The sequence below is a fragment of the Eptatretus burgeri genome, chromosome 1 (genome assembly GCF_056783735.1).
Source record: "Eptatretus burgeri isolate ZD-2024b chromosome 1, Ebu_testis_v1, whole genome shotgun sequence".
Classification (NCBI taxonomy): Eukaryota; Metazoa; Chordata; class Myxini; order Myxiniformes; family Myxinidae; genus Eptatretus; species Eptatretus burgeri.
The window spans coordinates 14,451,293-14,472,775 of record NC_140961.1 but is presented as its reverse complement, the minus strand read 5'-3'; the positions used below and the strand labels follow the sequence as shown (position 1 = coordinate 14,472,775).

General features: G+C 43.6%; 1 protein-coding gene and 1 pseudogene across 18 annotated transcripts in view; both read right to left on the bottom strand.

Annotated features, from left to right (window-relative positions):
* Positions 1-21,483, bottom strand: part of LOC147033910 (RING finger protein 17-like) — a 238,704-nt gene that overhangs the window by 144,312 nt on the left and 72,909 nt on the right. For all 18 annotated transcript variants that reach the window (XM_085872863.1, XM_085872876.1, XM_085872821.1 and 15 more), the window contains 2 exons: positions 19,549-19,698; positions 10,150-10,299 (listed from right to left, as the gene is read on the bottom strand). In XM_085872863.1, coding sequence (XP_085728989.1) covers positions 10,150-10,299; positions 19,549-19,698 — 300 coding nt within the window. The remainder of the gene's footprint in view (positions 1-10,149; positions 10,300-19,548; positions 19,699-21,483) is intronic.
* On the bottom strand, positions 2,514-3,176 carry LOC147033911 (SCAN domain-containing protein 3-like; annotated as a pseudogene).

The following is a 21,483-nucleotide window of genomic DNA, read 5'->3' as shown; positions in this document are numbered from 1 at the left end:
TGTTGCGCGGGAAGCGTACTTGTTGTTGTGCTGATTCGATCGTGTTCTTCATCGTGTCTTGGAGCCTTGCTGAGCCTCGTGCCTCACCTTGGTTGGCTCTGGGGTTCTGCTGACTCGGAGTACGGGGTCGAACGGCGGGTGGACCTGCCTCCCTCTCATGCTCGCAATTTGGCACCAGAACTGGTTCCCTGGCGGCTGTGAGCGGACTTGGGCCATGACCAGGAGGTCGACAGCACCACGGTTTCTCCTGCCCCCCCTGACGAGAGCAAGGCCAGCTCGTCCGACGCTGATCCAGGGACAGTTGCGTCCACACCACGGTCCAGCCTGACCACCAGAAGTAGCTACGTTGTGTGTGTGTGTGTGTGTGTGTGTGTGTGTGTGTGTGTGTGTGTGTGTGTGTGTGTGTGTGTGTGTGTGTGTGTGTGTGTGTGTGTGTGTGTGTGTGTGTGTGTGTGTGTGTGTGTGTGTGTGTGTACTTGGCGCCTTAGAGGGTTTGAGAATTGTATATTCATTGGAATTGTCTGTGTTTTCCCCACGCCCGATCCCACACCATCCCGTCGAATCGCCCCGGATCCCTCTTCTTGCCGAGTCTTGTTATTTCTGGTTAATAATAAAAACAAATAAACATCATCAACTCAGTGAAAAGCGACTCGTGCCACCTTCCTTGTCCCGTTTGCGGTAGAGCGATTAGAACCGCCATGTTTGGGTTATAAATAAATAAACCGCTTCCATCGTTTCGGCTCATTCTACGTTGGCGGGACTGTTCAAGTCCCGTGGACGTCACAATATTTTCTACCCCCGTTAATCCACCCTGAACCCACCTCCTTCAAATCTCCTGCCTTCCTTCCTGAAAGTCCCTCTTGTGTCCATCTTATTTACCCCATGTACCCTGCCCCATCCCACTCGTTTTCCACAGATCTCATGTGTCTATTCCCCACTGGTTTGTGCTTCTCTCTCCTATCCCTATTGTCTCCTGCTCCCCTAGTTGTATGTTCTGTGTTAGCTCTTATACAAGCCTTGACATTGTATATATAAAATAAAATTAATAAAACAATTTTGACCTCTGACCTTTGACCTCTTCACCCTCTAATCGAATCAGTTCATCTTTGCATCATTATACATACTTGTACCAAGTTTGACTTCACAGGACAGCATTCCACAAATGGGAGAAAAATAAAGAAACAAAAGAGTGGAGGTGTGCAGAAAGCCAACATTTTTGGAGTCTAACTTCAATGTTGTTCTTGAAAGAATGAGCACGTGTTCGTAAAGTATTGTTGTGGTTATGGAAAAGACACCCATATGCATTCAGACACATAGGATTTTCCCCAGACAGATATTTCTTCAGTGTATGCGAGATGTATTTCCCACCTTTCGTGCCGAGGACCTTTGGGAGGAATATGCATCCTTTGTTAGAATGCTCAGTTTTTCTCTGCTCCCTCCACATATCAATCCATCTTTGGATCCCTTTATGGCTGCCCATCCCTGCCCCCTGCCCATCCATCACTAGTCCCTTGCCACGTTCACCTTTCGAGCTCGTGACTCCGAGGTCCCTCGATTCTGTAATTTGCCCTTCAAACCTCTCCCTGAATCCTTTTACATTTCATGTCACAAACACTATCCGCCTACCACCACATCACAGATTGCCCCTGCTTTTCAGTCCCACACAAAGGATTCTGAAGTGTGTGCTTGAACATGTGGAAAGTAAATAGAATCATTCTTTCAATTCATGCAAAACCCCCATTTGAACACAAAGTAGATTATTATTACCTCCACCACCAAAGGTGAAGGTGGTTATGTTTTCATGCCTTTCTGTCTGTTTGTTTGTTTGTCTGTCTGTGTGCAGGACATCTCAAAAAGTTGTGGACGGATTCGGACAAAACATGGAGGACACATTGGGTGTGTGACAAGGAAGAATTGATTCCATTCTGGTGAAGATCCAAATCCGGATCCAATAATTTTTTAAAGCAATTCTTCACCATTGAGAGATAGGGATAAACTAATATATAACACGATATCTCAAAAATTTGTGGAAGGATCCGGATGAAACTTGGTGGACAGGTTGGGTGTGTGATGACGAAATGATTTGATTTTGGTGAAGATCCGAATACTGATCTGGATACGAGAGTTATTTAGTTTTTAAAAGCGATTCTTCACCATTGAGAGATGGGGCCAAAAACAATGTATTGCATGATATTTCAAAAATGTATTGGCCCTTACATGTTCTAGGGGAGTGGTTCTCAAACTTTTTTTGACTACCGCCCCCTTCTGCCCTCTTGGACCGGCCCAATGCCCCCTTGTCATATCGTTCGTGGTCGGACACCCAGCGGGCAATCGGATAGTCCGAATTTATGTAGATCGGAAGTAAAACTAACAGAAGCCAAATATTTTCTGAATAATATTTCACTTTACTTTTCCTTTACTTTTGTATTTTATTTTGCATTACCTACAATGTTTCAGCAGAACAGGTCCAGGTGAGGCAAACTGGGAATCTGTTATCACATGCCCAAATACCGTTAGTGTGAAGGGTGGGCCTGGTGACTCGCTGTGAGATTACGAACGTCTGGCTCCATCTCAGTGAGGTAGAGACACAGATCGCCCCTCTTGGTAATGTCAAGGTGGTTTCGATACTTGGTCAGCAGCACCATCACAGCGCTGAACCCTCTTTCAACGAGGTATGATGTGGGGAATGCCATCAGCAGCAGCTCTGCCTCTGTCCACATTGTGGGGTATTCGCCCCGCTCCAGAATTTGCTGTATTCATGCTGCGAGAATCTTGCCTTCGCCTCATCATCATTCCACAAGTTGATAATTTCATCCTGTAATTCACGCTTCACATCTCGAATGTCACATTTAAATGGGTTGATCACCCATGCTGGCACCGACAGTTCGAGCATGTCTCTGAAACGCTGCTCCATATCTCCACGAATCTTCTCAAGGTGATTGCAATAAATGAGCAGCTCTTCATCAGAAACAGCAGTTTCCTTTGCCAACCAAGGAAAGTGGTACATATCTCTGCGGCCGAGGGTTTCCCTGTGCAGAGTCGCCTTGGTTACGAACGTGCCGATCACTTTCTTTGCTTTAATCAGCGTCATATGGTCACCCTGGAGTTGTTTGTTGACATCATTCAGTATACTGAATATGTCCGTGAGGTAAGCCACATCATGCTCAATCACATTCACTTTCTCCGATAAGTCTGTATCAATTTCCGAGAGAAACTCGACCACTGTCGAGAAGAGGGCATGGAAATGGGTCAAACAAGTGCCTTTGGACAACCATCGAACTTCGGTATGCAACAAGAGCCTCTCGAATGGTTCATCATTCTCCTGGCAAAGCTGATGAAACAGCCGATCATGCAGAGACGACACCTTGATTTTATTCATTGCTTTGATTACTATCTGGAGTGATGTATAAAGTCTGGTGCTGAGAGCTTTTGCTACAAGATGCTGGCGGTGCACGACACAGTGAATGGCGAACACGGATGGTACCTGGTTCTTCAGAAGTGCAATAAAACCACGCTGGAGGCCAACCATCGCTGGTGCCCCGTCCGTCACGCAAGCGAGAATGTCCTCCATCGGTATGTTCTTATCAGTAAAGTACTTCTCCAACATTTGGAAGATGGAAGAACCCTTCGTATCGGTCTGGAGAGAGTGGGCAAACAACAATTCTTCCACCATTTCCTGATCACGGATGAAGCGAACGTAGCAGAGTAACAGAGCTTCACTGTCAAGCAAAGTGGACTCATCCAGCTGGATGGCGAAGTGCGTGCTTCTTAGCTCACAACACAGCTTATCTTCTACAACTAATGACATTTCATCAATCCACCTGGCCATGGAATCATTGCTGAGCACAATCGACGAGAGAACTGGATACGGATCCTGGCCCATAACAGTTTTTATCACTTCCCCAACAGCCGGTTTGATCAACTGTTCACCGATTGAATACGGTTTTCCAGATCTGGCGAGGAGCAATGACAGCTTATACGACGCTTCCAGTCCTTTATACACGAGCTTTTGGCTGGCTTTGAACATTGTCGTTACCGTGGATCGCTTCTCAAATTTCTCTTTCAGCGATTGGAAATAGCTGACCTTTGCGCGAGACTCATCACTGTGATTTTTACTCAAGTGCTCGCTCAGTCGAGATGGTTTCATTGCTTCATTGGACAGTGTAATACCACACAACAAACACATCGGTAACTGTGTGTTCATCAGGGATGGAATGAATCCATACTTGATGTATTCAACGGAATACTGACGACACTTTGTCTTTGAGGCCGACATCTTGAAGCCGACCGGACGTGAAGCTTTGTTGAACAACGAAATCAATACGCCAAGATGTCGAAAGACGAACACCAGTGATAAGGCCAAACAATAATTATATATTTCCGGTCTCTGGTCAGCACACTCATCGATTTTCACCCTGCGCTTGAAAAAAAATTTTCTTCACATTTCCAACGGAAGCTACAACAGCGCGCGCCTAAAACACAATGCCGCGCCGCCTCAGTACTCGCGCCTCGCTGGGAATTGCGCTGCCGGATCATAACACATGTATATGGTATTCACACCATGTGTATATTAAAAAAACACTGACTTGCATTGATGGTAAACAAGTCTGTAATATGCTTGAAGAACTTAATGATTTTCAGAATATTTACATTTTAAAATGTGTTCATTATTTACAAAAAGGCCTACCTGTCCCATTGCCTGTCTTTAATTTCTCTCTGGACGGTGCCACGGCAAACAAGGAGGACCGCAACGGGCATTGTATGGCCAATTTGCCGAATGGCGCCGGGTAACCTGTTCAGACTGCAGGAAGCCCAATGAGCGCTCCTTATCGCCGCTGCTCCTCTAAATCGCCAGATCCCCCCCCCCAAATCATTGCCAGCGCCCCCTACCACTCGTGGAGTCTGGAGCGCCCCCCTGAAAGTTCCCAGCGCCCACTGGGGGACGGTAGGGACCACTTTGAGAACCACTATTCCAGTGGATCAGGCATTACGTGGCAGAGGTATGCGCTCTCGAGAGTGCCCCTCGAGTTAGTTCTGTAGTGGTCTCATAGCTCTTTTGTTTACTTGTAAAACTACATACTTAGAGCTGCAAGATAATTAACCTGCAACTGTTACAGCCAACGTCATGCACATGTCATGTGGTTCAGCATCAACATGTGCATTACTTAGAGCAAATGAGCTCGACCTCCGAGGAAAGAGGAGGTAGAAAGAATGTGGATCGTGCACTCCACAGAACAAGAGACCGATGAGCTTGACCTCCGTAAAGGAAGGACGTGAAAACAAGTGGGGTCGGCTGCAGAGAGCAGCTGAACCTTCATGGTGGGAGAACGTTTGAGGAAGACCTTGAACAAGGGACAATGAAGCAGCCTTTCTGAGCATCTCGATCTAACGAGCGTTTCATCTACCAGGTGTTTGATCTGACCAGGCATTCGATCTAACGAACTCTTCTTACGAGTCATTTGGCCAAGCCTGCGCTCACATTTGCGAGAGCCACCAAGGAGAAGCTTACATGAGTTTGCACACAGTACGAGCTTGCATACATCTGACTAAGTGGAAAGGAGCCATACCCACGCTCTGCTTGACATGTAATCTATTTTTCTTTCCACACATTTCTCAAGTTGTGATTCTGATTGGTACCATGTCTTGTGTATAGATAATAAAGAAAGATTGCAGAAGGGGCTCATAAGTGTCAAGGGAACAAGTTCTGCTCTGTGTCTGTTCTATTTGCTGCACATACAATCATACATGCCGTACAAATTTCCCCCGTTGTAAACATGTCGCACACTCACAAACACCCTGATTATGTGCTTTTCCTTTCTTTGTGAATAAAACCTTCACTGTATACATGTGCCTTTTTTTTTTCCCTCATGTTCCCCCTATATAAATAAACCTGTACATGTTTTCTTCGAACCTGCTCGTGGTGTCTTTTCCATATTGGTCAAACACAGTCCGCATTAGAAATAGCCGGGAAGTTTCGCTCCAACTGTTTTGCTCCATTAAAGAGCCAGCACTGCACTTCCTGTTCCGCTCGGCAGTAAACCGAGCGCACACTGAGGGCACGAACCTCGCTTAGTTTGACCATATCACCCCCAGGTGTAAACAGTGTTAGACAGAGGAACACTGGAAGATTTGGCCGCCTGACGTTTGTGGTTGCTTCACAACCCACCGGGCTGCAGAGTTATCCACGGCACGTTGGCCTGCAGGACTGTAGGTTGGGAGGAGTTCGAGAAGTTTCCCCTCATGGCGAACCCCGAACAATAACAGTATCTTTTAAAATTATACTTCTTATACATTTGAAGTATACATTTGAATTACGAAATGACAAACCCATACCTCAATGAGGAATTGTATTGATAATTGCAGAAATGGCAATAAAAAGCACATTAAAAATTGGGGAAGCCGCAATTGCTCAGGGCAAGAATCAATCAGCGGGGGGGAGTCACGAAACTCTGGGGGAAGTCAGAACATCAAAGGTGTTTTGACAGACTCATAATTACCAATGCACCAAGTATGCCATTTACAATCACATTAAATTTACTGCACTGAGAAAACACAAAGAATATGAAATATATATATATATATATATATATATATATATATATATATATATATATATATATATATATATATATATATACATATATATATATATATATTGTTACGGCTGTGGAAATTCGCAGAGCACCATATAGGTCCTTAGATCAGTTATGCTGATAAGTGTGTGTTCAGATAGATTTCCCCACCGTTGTCTAATGGCTTTTATTCGTTTTATCAGGGCTGTGATCTTTGAGGTAGTGTTTTTCTGTTACTATCGTTATTTTGGACCAATCACCTTTCAACCACCCCAACCACACCCACATCTCAACAAACCACACCATCCTCACCACTTCACCCCCAACCGCCAACATCACCTAACCACCTTCTCAACCACCATTCACCTTCTCCACACCCACAACCACCAACATCACCTAACCACCTTCTCAACCACACCGCCAACCACCATCCACGCCACCACGCCACGTTAACCACAACCTTCACAAACACACCACCGCGTTTCTATCTCAGCGATGACTACCAGAAGCCTGGCATTCAACGAGGGAAAGTGGACGACGGCCCCACCCCCCAGCAAATAACATCTGCGCAGCAGGAGAAAACACCAACCCTGCGAGTGGAACAACAAAGCGACACGACTAGCTATGAAGAGACGACACCCTGGAAAAGGGAGAAAAATGCCCCCGATTCGGCGAGGAAAATGCCCTCCTTCTGGAAGGTACCCGCGGGAGCTGGAAGAGGGGAGGGGCGAAACCCGAGGGGAGATAAAAGTGCGTGCTGAAGGCAGCGAGTTGGTTGGTGGTCGGGTGGTCGAGTGGAGAGTCAGTCGTTGGAGTCAGTCGCTGGAGGTCTGGGCTCGTGTGAGAGTGTGGAGTTGTGGGCAGCTGCGCTGGAGCCTGGAGTCCCCATAGTCAGTGAGGAGCTGGAGAGAGTCCAAGAGGGACGCCCAAGCAAGTCACCACGAGGGTGGAGGTAACCTGTGGCGGCCTCTTGGAGTTCCTTCGGTCAACCAAGCAAATTGGACATCAAGACCCTAAGGGGTCCAGTCTGGCCCCCTCGTCTTTAAGGGGGTCTTTCCCTTGTTTCTATTTGTGTGGAAGTTGTGGCGCCATGTCCCGTTAAGTAGAGAAACTGTTAAATGACTGTACATGATTAATTATAGACGGTTGTAGTGCTTCGCCTTGCTCGAGTCTTTTGTCTCGTCCCACATTCATCACAAATCAACTGCATGAGTTTTTCACCAATTCATTGCATGATTGTTTGCATACGTGTAAAATAATAAATGTGCTTATTTGAATGTGGAACCTGCTTGTCGTGTCATTTTCCCCATTGAACTGCCGTATTGCATTTCGGAATGGTAGCGGGCTTTTTGATAGCCGATAAAAGAATCGGGTCCAACGAGGTCTCGCGATAATACCCCACTCGGTTATCCCAGAACGGAACGAACCGCTTAAGCGGTTCGTGTCCAAGCAGACCTCGCTGAGGTACGGTCTCTCGGTAGGCTGCCCGCGCGAATAATTAGGTATATCGACAATTCGGCGGTTGACCCTGTCGCGCGCGGGTATAATATTGACTAGGCCGTGGCATGCACTTGGAGCACAACAAAGACTGGTTTTCGGCATTGTTCCGGAAAGTCGCGACTGAATTGTTCGTCCGGTGGGCGTACTGCCGCGATTCGACTAAAAGCGGAGATTCCTAACAATATATATATATATATATATATATATATATATATATATATATATATATATATATATATATATATATATATATATATATATATATATATATATATATATATATATATATATAATCATCAATAGGTATAAATTTACAGATACTGTACCTAGAAATTGCAACTGTTGCCAGGAATGTTGAAAGTACAATGAATCTTATGCAGTTTCTGGGAAATTAAAATTAAAACTAGAAGGGTACTCGTCAATGTTGCGATGTCGCCAGATATTCCTCCGCCCATATTACCTCATTATACATATTTGTATTTGTACCAAGTTTGATTTAAATCCCTGAATCCACATTCAAAAAAATTAAATAACTCTGGCTGCCAGATCATGCATCCGATCAGTTGAAATTTAAAGCATATTGTATTGTTGCAGATTTCGAGTTTCACCATGAGGGGAAGCACTTGGGTCCGTCGCGAACGCCCGCTCCCAAGGCCGCCAGGCACAGATAACTCCGCATATGCCGGGAGGTTGCTAAGCAACCAGCCAACCACAAATGCCAATTGGTACTGCCAATCCTGGCAGGGTTACACCACCTTGTGTGTTACCGTTTCTGGTGGATTGACCGCACCAAGTGAGTTTTGTGCCCTCAGTGTGTACTCAAATTACTCACCGGATCAGATGCAGCCGAGCAGAGCTGCCAAGTACGCACCGGCTAGTAAGAGCCAATTGGTGAGACAGGACTTCCTGGCTAACCTGTGTGGACTACGCTTGATCAATGGAGGAAAAGACAAAACGAGCTCGGTACATTTATAATCCTACCTTTAATTCACAGACTGGTGTTTGTTTGTTTGTGGGGTTTTTGGTTGTTTGTCACACCACTACTCCTACAGTTCTGGACCAATTACATCCAGACTTGCTATAAAGGATCAGCATGACCCCATTTCATGTAGAGGGGTGTTTTTATCTTTGCGATTGGGTTTTTGGGGGGGGTGGGGAGGGGGGAGGGGGTGGGACACAAATTCTCTACATAAATGTGTATCATGTAGCACCGCCTCTCGGTGGGGGATTACAAGTCCCCACCATTTACAGTGCAGTATTCCTGTCCTCATGCTTTCCAGTGTTGTGAGGCGTTTTGAACTATAAGCAATAGATATGTTTTTGATTCATGCACGTAAACCGGGTTTTTTTTTTTTTTTTTTGCATAGACAGAGCTGTCATTTGCCGATACACCACCCAAATAAAGGTATGTGTCAGAAGAACGTGTTGCATACTTGGAACAAGATCGCCTATAGGGCAGGTACTCTGCTACTGTAAGCAATTTATTACAACCAGTGAAATGCAAATATTTACAAATAAAAATTAAGGTTTTTAATGATGAAAAAACATATATGGCTTCTGAATCACGTGACCGAAGTGCCCCAACCCCCTATATTATTTATCCCAACATGACAAATTTTCATACTGATCAGATAAAGCATTTGACGTATGCAAGTATGACGTCATAACAAATCCACCTATGACATTATCAAAAAAATCACTTATTTCCCTCTGGGTGTACTTGACGTGCCAAGTTTCATTTTATTTTTTCCATGGAGAGATTTCGGAAATAGAGGTACAATTTTTTTTCCTTTTTTCCAACAAGGATGCCACACATGACCTATGACATCATAACTATCATTAAAACATTGTGCATGAGTAGTGGTACTTATGGTGAAAACTTCGTTTCAATCGGATAAGCGGTTGCAGAGAAAGCAGAAAATTAGCACAGACGGACGGATGTACAACCCAAAAACATCACGCCTTCGGCGACCTAGTCAGCGGAGGCATAAAAAATAATGAGAGATAGTGTGCAATGGTCAGCAACGACAATTCCTCATATCTATATGTGAAGGCGTTGTGCAGCTGGCCAGCTTACCAAGAGCAATGGAGTCAGGCAGGTGAGTGACTCTCTCACAGGTTGACTGCAAAACTTTGTTCCATTGAAAATACAGATTATAATCTGCACAATAGCGTACATAGAAATGCACAGGACTTTCAATGTGGCTTGCAATCACCAGCTCGCTCACTTCAAGAGAAAGAAAGAAGATCAATGCAGAAGCTTGCCCACCAAAAATATCAAGATACAGAGTGCAAAAGAAAACCAAGTAGCAGACACAAAAATAAATTATATCCAATGACGTCCTCATTTATAATTTGCCTATTTCTCCATTTAAAGACATAAACATCATATTACAATAGATGCATAAAAGATACCATGGGCATCGTGTTGAGCTGAAATAATGCTCTGCTGTAGGTAATGTATAAAATTGTAAGGATTGGCTTTTATTCCAATAGATGCTAATGCCAATAAAACCCACAAATATTTACAATAACCTGAAACACAAAAAATTGTGGTTTGTCATTTTTTTATGGAGATGTTTAAGGTAATGAAGGTGATTGACAAAATAAGTGCAGACAAGATTTGGAGCAGAATAAACAGGGATAGGACCAGAGGCCATAGCCTAAGAGTCAAGAGGAGAGCGAAGACAAGTTGTAAGGCAAGGGTCATTCATTCAGAGAGTACTTAATGCATGAAATGGTCTCCCAAGAAAGGTAATGGCAGTAGATAAGTTTAAATTGGAATTAGACAGATACGACAAATCATTGGAAATAGAAAGATATAGGGATATTGGCACGACTTGTAGGTAGCTTGTGTGTGGATGGGTGTTTCCATGAGCAGTGATTGTGATGTTTCTGGGAGGATCTAACTTGGTAGTCCCCCATCCCTCACCCAAAAAGAAAAATTAACTTAATGAAACAAAAATAGAAATAACAAGTCTGGAGACGACGATGGTTCACGAGCGGTATTTGACGATGTAGATTGTTTCAGAAGTCAAGGATGAGACCATGTGATAATGTTTGACCAAGTTATAAAAATGATCAACATGATGTGGTACGAGTGACAGGTTATTAGCTGCAAAATGTCAAAAACCCGGTTTCGTTCAACAATTAAAAAAATTTGACCTTTGCATAACCTTCAAAGGTCACAAAACAATGTTGTGGACATTAAAATAAGGAAACAGGATACGTGTTATAGCTTAATGGAATTAGTTCGTCGAAGAAGGTTGAAAACCCGGTTTGATTCCCACAACTTTGAAAATTTGACGTTTGTGAACTTTAAAGGTCAAAGGTCAAGGATTATGACCTTTGGAACATTCCAGGAACAATATAACATCATATAGGCTATATGGCATGTCGCACTCCTCGGATGATCCATACTTTAATGAAATAAGCGTAAAAAAAAAAAACTTGAAGGGGGTGCCACGGGCAAGGAGTTCGAGATTGAGCAAAATGGTTTCAAGACTTTAGGTGGGGAATGACCTCAACATTATGCATTAAAAAAATAGTCATCCTAGCTCTCAAAGTTTGGGCGGTCGTATGATTTTTATCTCAAAATTCGAAATTTTCTAAGTTCGTGACCTTGTGACGAAAATGAAAAAAATAAATAAATAAATAAAAAAAATCGAGCTCCATGGGGCAATGCAGGTGCCATTGGGCTAACTAAATACCAAAACCCCTGCCAGATTCGACAAACCCCTCGGAGAAGATGCATTTTTATGTCAAAATCGTAATTTTCTAAGTTCGTGACCTTGTGACCTTGGGACGAAAATGAAAAATCGAGCTCCGTGGGACTATGCAGGTCCCATTGGGCTAACCAAATACCGAAACCCCTACCAGATTCGACAAACCCCCTCGGAGAAGATGCAAATTGAAATCGGCTACCCCCTAAAAACACGTTTTTTGGGCGTGGCTCCGCCCATAATGGGCGCACCATGCCCATTTTCAGGAAAACAACTAGATCATGATCTAAACCTCCCACCAAAATTTTATCAGGATCGGATCAAAATCCACGGAGCTATGCTCGGGACAGACAGACAGACAGACACAGACAACAATAACGAATATAGTGGTCACTTATTTTTTTCGTTAAAATATTTTTTCGTGAACCAACAATGCTTTTATATTTTGATGTACCATACTCTTTACAGAGCGTTGGTGCTGCTGAAGCACTTTATTGGCAAGAGTTATGTACTGGGTGTTTTGCCATTTCCCTCCCAGTGTTTGTTCATGCCTTATAAAAGACTGAGCATCAAGCAAGAAAGCAGCACATACCATTTTTAGTTCGTCTGGAATGTACATTCCAGATAAGGTATTGTCATCACACACACCGTCCGTCCGTCCGTCTGTCTCCTTTTTCAACTTCTCTTCAACCGCTGGGCCGATGCAGCTGAAATTTTGCAGCAACGTTCCTCTCCTGACTAGTTACAGGAATTGAAAAGCTCATTCCGGTCACATGACTGAGTAGGTCAAAATGGCTGACTTAGTAAATTTCTTCAAAAATCTTCTCCAGACCACCAAACAGATTTTCTTCTTCTTCTTTCGGCTGCTCCCGAAAGGGGTCGCCACAGCGGATCATCCGTATGATCCGCATAGTGATTTGGCACATGTTTTACGCCGGATGCCCTTCCTGACGCAACCCTGGTCGCCTCTTACGACACAGGGATATGGTATACCTATTTTAACCAGGGTATACACCAGCCCAGTATACTGGTACTCATTTCGCCGACCTCGGAAGGATGACAGGCTGAGTCAACCCCCTAGTGTATTAATTCAGTGGACCAACGGGGCTTGAACTCAGGACCTTTTGGATCCCAAGCCGCTGCCCTAACCACTACGCCAAACACCAGGCTCCAGACCACCAAACAGAATGCTACCAAATTTGGGTTACAACATTTGGCCAGGGTCGGGATGTTAAATTGCTGGTCATTCTGATTTTGTGACCGGAAGGGTGTCAAAATGGCCGACTTGGTCACTTTTTGGAAAAATCGTGTAAATTCCTTCAAAAATCTTCTTCTCCAGACCCACCTATCAGAATGCTACCAAATTTGGGTTACAACAATAGGACAGGGTCGTGATGTTAAATTGCAGAGGTCATGCCGATCACATGACCGGAAGCGTGTCGAAATGGCGGACTTGATAAAATTTGGACAAAACAAGTAAATTCCTTCAAAAATCTTCCTCATCAGACCCACCAGTCAGAATTCTACCAAATTTGGGTTGCATTAGGCCAGGGCTCAAAAGCTACAGGTCCAGTGGTCCTATTTTCAAAGTCTTTACGACTCGGCTAACATCAATTGAGCCCCTAAGAACCATACCGGGCCATCCCATCTTGGTGTACTTTTGAGAAAAAGGGACTCAAAGTTCTCAGTCTCCTGTATCACAATGAGCTAATGACAATAAAAAATACCTAAGGATAAAATTTATCCGAAACCCCTGCCAGATAAAATTTATCCTTAGGTATTTTTTATTGTCATTAGCTCATTGTGACACAGGAGACTGAGAACTTTGAGTCTCTTTTTCTCAAAAGTACACCAAGATGAGATGGCCCGGTATGGTTTTTAGGGGCTCAATTGAAGTCAGTAACATTAATATAAACTAACAGGGACCCAAAGAACATCTGAAAATGTAAAATCAAAATGTAACTTCGTCTTCAACCTCCTCACCCCTCCCAAACCCCAAGTCATCAACCTCCCAACCCGAGTCCTCAACCTACCACTCCCAGCCAAAAGGCTCAATCCCCACCCCACACCACAACTGAACTCGTCAACCCACCTCACCTCTACCCCCAAATTGTGGTTATATTGCTTGAATACATTCCAATTTCACTTCCACAGAGGCCTGACCTGAAGCTTAAAGACTGATGGATGAGGCCCAGACTTACTGTGGCCTGCACAAGGTCATTGATGCTTATCAGCTCCAACCTTTCATTATTTGATGTTCCTTTTCACAGTCGCTTTGATCATTTTACACTGAAGGAAAAACTTAGAGAGGGCATGGTGACCATATGATTTTTCAGGTTACGATTGTGGGTGGAGTCAAGCCAGCTGTCCAACCAATGCGTAGAAAGGACCATTTCACACGGACGGACAAACAAGCATATTTTTGTATAGATACTGGTGCAGTTTTGAGAAACCGACGTTGAAGGTAAATGCACCCAACATAACAGCCCCTAAGAGTAATCACAGGGTGTTTCAAAAAGAGAGTGATGCAACTTTGAATGTTTATTTACAAAAAAACAGAAACCTCAGGAATGTGAACCAAAAATTTATTGAAAGCTTATGACATGGTATTTTCTAACACCGATTGCTATTGCAGTAAGTCACTGCTAGAGTTCGTGATAATCCAAGGTCTGAAATTGGAATGTACGGAAAATCCTTGTAATTAACGTTCTCGATGTGTGCCCCTTCGCAGTTCAGACAGGCATTGATCCTGACTCCAAAGTTCTGTCCAACTTTCCTGTAGGTCTCACGTGGCACTGCCTGGAGATAGTCTGATACCTCCTGCTTCACATCATCCAGTGTGGCAGAGTGGTTGACAGACAGAGCTCTTGGCAGCCCCCAAGAACCAGTTGTCCAGAGGGTTCAAGTCTGGGCTATGGGGTGCCCAGTCATGAGTGGTATCCAGGACAACAAGGTGGTTTTTGAAGAGCTGCTGCAGGAAAGTGATGGTGTCACTTGCTGTAAGTGGGGATGCACCATCCTGCATAAACCAGGTCATGCTGAGCTGGTTTGGGGTGACCTTTTGGACTGGGTCCCGCATGCCCGCTCGGGCGTTCGACCAGCATCGATGAACGCACTCGCCCTGCGCACGCCAACGTGGCCCGCAATGTATATTTCCCGGCTCGATCGCAGCTGCGCTGGCCGTAGGGACGAGAAAGACGTTCACCATCCGTGGAGAATCCGCTGCTGCCAGCGAGGGCCAAAGATACATCACCATGGATAAATCCATGCACGTTTCACGAGCGGCGTACGTGTCTGCTTTCGAGCACATTCCATACAATGCGCGCGGTTCCGCCGTTACGCACGTAGCCAGCGCTCGCATTCACACGACTCCGCGAGCGTGTGTGCGGGGCGAACACCAATATGTGTCAGATATTGATGTTGAAAAGGAACAAGCCGATTCTACCCGCACACTTGTATCCCGCCCAACATGGCGTGGAGTCGGCTTTATCGGCCTCCGTACGAGTTTCGTACAGTGTGGGCGTCATGCGTCATCCCGTGCCGTGAAAAACACCATTCGTGCAGCCTCTCAAGAGACATTCATTCGCATGCCTTTTCAATGCAACCGGCAATCCTCCCCGGACCATCGGAAGCTCGAGTCGACAACCCCGCACTGCCAAGCACACATGACTCGCTGCGCACGCCGGGTTTAGGGCTCGCCCGGGAACGAGGATCTCTGCGCAGCAGTTTCCTGACCATGGCGCCGATTTACCTCAGGAATAATCAGACAGAAAGAAGAGGGGATGAAATGAAGAAGAAAATGATTTAAGCAGACCAATCTATTAGATCATCGAAACGCACTCCCTTGTTGTCCCGCTAAACAAAAGGAAAGGGGCTATCCACACGTATAATAATGGAATAACTGTCTTGGGACACCTATCTGTTGTATGCATGCGGTTCCAAGAACCGCAACAATATAAATATTCTGTTTGTTTCTTGCTCTGTCTTTCTGACAATTTGATCCAAAAACGACTCCACCAGTGACCATAAAAATATAATTTTTTTTATATCACTCACTATAAAGGTCTTTCTCGGATGAATTCCAGTTGTGTATTATTTTTCCATGACCAATGATCTTATTGGGTCGCCGAAATAGGTGACCCTTATTGTCAGTAATTCTGTCTGTTTGTTTGGATGTTTGTTCGTTTGTCATCAGCATAATTGGTAGTAAACGTGGGCCGATTTTGACCAAACTCGGGTGGTAGGTATATCTTATGACCTAGTGCTTTGGAAATTGTGATGGTTGCTAGGGACGCTTTGGTTCCCTAGCAACAACCGAAAAACCTTCAAAATCGGTACCGTTCACGCAAAATCAATTCCGAAAGCCATTATCCCACGTAGGGTTATGAAATTTGGCACGAATGATCTACAGGTGATGCTCTCACAAATATATTCCAGTTTTTGTGATATATGGAATACTTTACCCGCAGCGCCCCCTACAATTAGGGTATGCACGAAAATTGGCAAAAATTGAAGGGCCCCTAGCGACCAGGTGAGTGCATCGATACGAATGAAACTTTGCAGGTTCATGGTACTCAATGAGTACTACAACTTTGCCTCAGGACATATTGACCGATTTCGCTTAGGTCAGGGGTCAAAGGTCAATTAGTGCAAAAATCAATAATATGCGAGAGCTGGAGGTGCCTTCGCGCCAAATGCTACTCCTCCTAGGGTTATGGTCGGATGGTCATGAAAATTCACACTAATCGTCTGGAATACATTGTGCACAAATGATTGAGCCGGATTTTCAATTTAGATCCTTGTTCACCCACAGCACCCCCTGGAACTTTGGGGATTTCCGATTTCAAACCGCATTTTCGGTACTTTTCATTCAAATGGATACCGAGTCGTTATCAGTAGATGGAACTGGATAAGATTGGATATGCATAATCTTAAGGTGATTCACTATCCGCTTTATCAGTGGTTCTCAACCTTTTGGAGCCGCGACCAACCAAAAAATTTAAGTTGGGGTTCGCGACCCCCCTCCCGACTCACTTGAAACACACTGCGGTGATGTCACGGAGCGCATAAAAAAAATCCACAGAGCCTGGAGCACATTGGTCAATACCGAGGTACTGCCAGCTGTTAAAACTAAACAGAACTAAACTAAAATCACAAATTAATTATTTACACTCTGATGTATAACAGTAAAAACAGCCAGCCACATTCATAAAAAAGGCTTCTGTAATTGCAAAGAGCGGTATGTAGCCTATTTATGCACAGGACACGGACTGGAAGATTGAGCGATCCTCTGCTGCAGACAGAGGTTACTATCACACATGACAGCTACCAGACGTACACAAACCTTGCATTACTGACAAAAAAATATACAAAAAAACAAAACAACAAAACAAAAATGAAATCAATTTGGCTTTAAGTACAGTTTTAAATTTTATTCAAGATCTGACAACACAACTCATTGTGAAGGAGGCAACAGGACTGCTTTACAAGCTGATGGCAATAGGCTATTATCATTCACTTGCCGAAACCCCGTCACAGACGGATTCCATTCCATGAGCCCAATATGACAACCAGTGGCGGCTCTTGTAAGAGCCGGATCCCAGTCGATGTACTCCATGGCCTTACCTAATGAGGCCTACAAAACGTCCTTATACACGACATTTTTGGTGTACACTACTCCTTGTGAAGAAGTCCCCTGATTTGTGCACGTGTCTACTTTGACGTACACCGTGTAAAAACTTCTGGCTCTCGAGAACGCAATGTACAGTTGTCCGTGTATTAATATATAGATGCTTCAGAGTTGAAGGTTGACTATTGCCACTATGTGCGATGCACTCTTACAGGTACGAAGTTTCTTTCAGTCCAGGTCACAGTACCGAGAAAAATGTGACGCGACCGCTCGGAGGAGCACAAAATTGGTCCTTCAGTATTAATATATAGATTCTCATATAGCTGGGCCTGCAAAACAGCTTTAAGGACAGTGCAAATACCTTTCAGTGTCCGTACAGGCTTATTATTCTCAGTTCATGTCACAGTTATGCCTGTTGTAGGCTTGGAGCCTATTATCATTCATCTCATTTTGCATTTTCCCCTTTATAACAACGATTCTCAATGGGTTTTAAGTTTCATTTTTTTTCAGATTGAACACAATAATTCAGATAATACTGACTCACAATAATTCATATAATACTGACTCAAAATAATTGAACACAATAATTCAGATAATACTGACTCACAATAATTGAACACAATAATTCAGATAATACTGACTCACAATAATTCATATAATACTGACTCAAAATAACTGAACACAATAATTCAGATAATACTGACTCACAATAATTGAACGCAATAATTCTTTTTTTTAACAGTTACATCTGTAAAGGCACAGGCTTGTATTGTCAGATAGTATTCACTTACTCATTTTAGTGGGATGGCTGGGCCTGTTTCTTTGAACAAAGCAGCTGTATTCTTGGTTTTAAGTTGGAGACTGCAAAAACAAGTAACTGTGCATCACTGGAAACATCCGTTGTTTCGTCAATTTGGAGGGAAAATCTTCCACTTTTCTTCACTCGGTCAATGAGCTGCTCTTTAATGTCGTTGGCCATTTTACCAATGTGCCTCACCATTGTGTCATTAGACAGTGGAATAGTCTCAAGTGTGCTAGCTATTTTTTTTTACCATGCATAGCTCTGGTCATTGTAATCGCTGCTGGGCGGATCAGGCTCTCTGCAATAGTAGGAGCTTTTTGGATTGAGCAACCAGGCATGCCACTTCATATGAAGCCAACAGGGCTTTGACAGGGATTGTAGAGTGCTCACGTACAGTCGTCTTGGCTCTGTAGTTCTCCCTCCTTACGACGAAAAAAAATCTAATGGTTTGTCAATGTAGGATGGGTGTTTGGTTTGTAAATGTCTCTTCAATTTCACTGGTTTCAAGCTTTTGTGAGCAAGCACTTCTGAACACAGAACACACTGTGGATATCCCACTTCATTTTTGGCTAGGCATGTGAATCAGTACTGCAGAAAGTCAGTGTGATATTTCCGACGCTTGTTGGAGGCCAAATCTGCCGCCGGCGCCTTACGTTTTTCAGTTGAACTTGTAACAGTTGGCCCACCTTCACATGTGTCGTCTTGGTCCGCATCTTGAGCTGGCAGACGTTTTTTGACAAGCCACCGATCCATATTCAGCCACCTTGCAGTAGTTAACTAGCGCTAACATTGACTTTCAGCACCCGCCACTGTACTGTGCTTTGTCTCTGTCTCTGTCTCACACACATTTCACTTGCTGCTCAAATCTGTTTAATAATAAGTACATTATAACATTGGTATGGGAGATTTAATTGAAAAATCATTTTCAAAATATATTTATGAATTTTTCTTATATATTTGTTTGTTTATTTGTTTTGACAACCTTCCCACGACCCGCGAAAACAATCTCGCGACCCCCAGGTTGAGAACCATTGCACTCTATGACATCCATTTTGCTCTCTATCTTATAGTTTCCATGCTCGGCGACCCATCGTGGCCTACCGGCATGTTTGTCTTTTTTATTTGTTGAATGTTAATCGTTTGATAAATTGCACAAGGTACTGGTGTTCATTGAAACACCAAAAGGAGAGAAATTCCATTGAGAAATATAAAATCTACAAACATTATTCTGCCTTTTTAGAAAAAAACTCGTCAAAATTGAACCATCACATAATAGTCCTTTCATTTTAATAATAAACAATTCACTCCATTTTAAAGAAAAACCTGCAGTAGATGCATTGATAGGTAAGACAGAAGATGTTGGCCTTGAAGCGACTGGAAATTGTCGTGGACGCCTGATTGGGCAGGTAAGATCCATTGAAAGGTTCTTTCCTCCAGCTGGACAACGCACAGGTCTTGCCGTTTTACTGCGAGCTGAAATGAAATGATGTGGATGTCGATCCAAACAAAGTACGAAATCAGAGTTTAAAAATTTTTTTGTTTTTTTTTTTAAATGCTATCAATGAAAGTAAACAAGATGACCATTGCAAAACCTGCAGCCAAATAACTGACATAATCAGTTCATCTGCCCTATCGACAGGTTTATGTCTCTTATCCAACATTCTCAGTCATCGAAAGCTCTTTCATCATCCTTTTCTCCTTTTAATCCAGACCTACAGTCATGGCCAAAAATATTGACATTGACAAAAGAATTTGGTCTCCACAATTCTTTATTTCACTGTTAATATTACAGAACCTTTGTTTTTGATTCAGAACTTAATATATCCATTTAAATCAGAAAACAAAAAGAAATGGCAGACAAAATTATTGACACCCTCGACTTAACATTGGGTAGCACAGCTTTTGGACAAAAATCACTGCAGTCAAGCGCTTCCTCTAACCATGAATGAGCTTCCTACACCTCTCTACTGGCAGTTTGGCTCACTCTTCTTGTGCAAACTGCTCCAGTTCTCACACATTTGAAGGGTGCCTTCTCCTGTCTGCTGTTTACAGATCTCCCCACAGGTGTTCAATGAGATTTAGATCTGAACTCATTGCTGGCCACTTCAGAACAGTCCAGCATTTTGTCTTGAACCATTCCTGGGTGCTGTTTGAAGTGTTTGGAGTCATTATCCTGCTGCAAGACCCATGACCTTCGACGGAGTCATAGCTTTCTGACACTGGGTTGACCATTGCGCTCCATAGTGCCTTGGTAATCTCCTGATTTCATGATACCATGCACACATTCAAGGCACACAGTACAAGAGGCAGCACAGCAACCCCAAAGCATCACTGAACCTCCTCCATGTTTGACTGGAGGGAAGGTGTTCTTTACTTTGTTTACATAATACAAAATGAAGCCTTCAGAGATAATGTGTTTTCCCAAAAAAATATATAAATAATTTGATCTCATCTGTCCACAGGACATTCTCCCAGAAGGATTTGGCTTTTTCATTTGTGTTTTAGCAAACTCCAGTCAGGCTTTCTTATGTCTCTCTTCGCAGTGGAGTTCTCCTGGGTTTCCTACCATAGAACCCCCTTTCATAAAGTTGGCGACAGATGGTGCGAGTTGAAACTGTCGTACCTTGTGTCTGAAGATCAGCTTGAATCTGTTTGGCAGTTGATCCAGGTGCTCTCTCCACCATTCAAACACTCCTTCGCTGCAATCTTCAATGAAGTTGTTTTCTCTTGCAGCCACATCCAGGGAGGATGGTTACAGTGCCATGGACCATAAACTTCCTGATAGCATTGAGTGCAGTAGACACAGGAACATCAAGGTCTCTGGAGATGGACTTGTCACCTTCAGATTGTCCATACTTGGCTACAATCATGTGTCTGGCCACCTCAGACAATTCTATGGTTTTCTTTTTCTCCATGCTTATTAATTTCTGGAAGAAATGGTGCATTATTTGAAAAAAGTGCAAGGGTGCCAATATTTTTGGCCACAACTATTTCCTCAACATATCCTTACAACTGTTTTTTTTTCTCTTTCCAGTGGGTAAATGACGATTTTTCTCGAAGTCAGTCAGTCAGTCAATTCAATTTATGTGAAATATAAATCCTCATCAGGATGAATCATGGATGATGAAAATCATCATCCTTTCATCAGGATGATGAAAGCCACTGATTCATCCTGATGTCCCTTCCCACTAGAAATGGCTCACACACGATGACAGTTGATCGGCCAAATCTGCATCAGTTCCTTAACCAAAGTCTAAT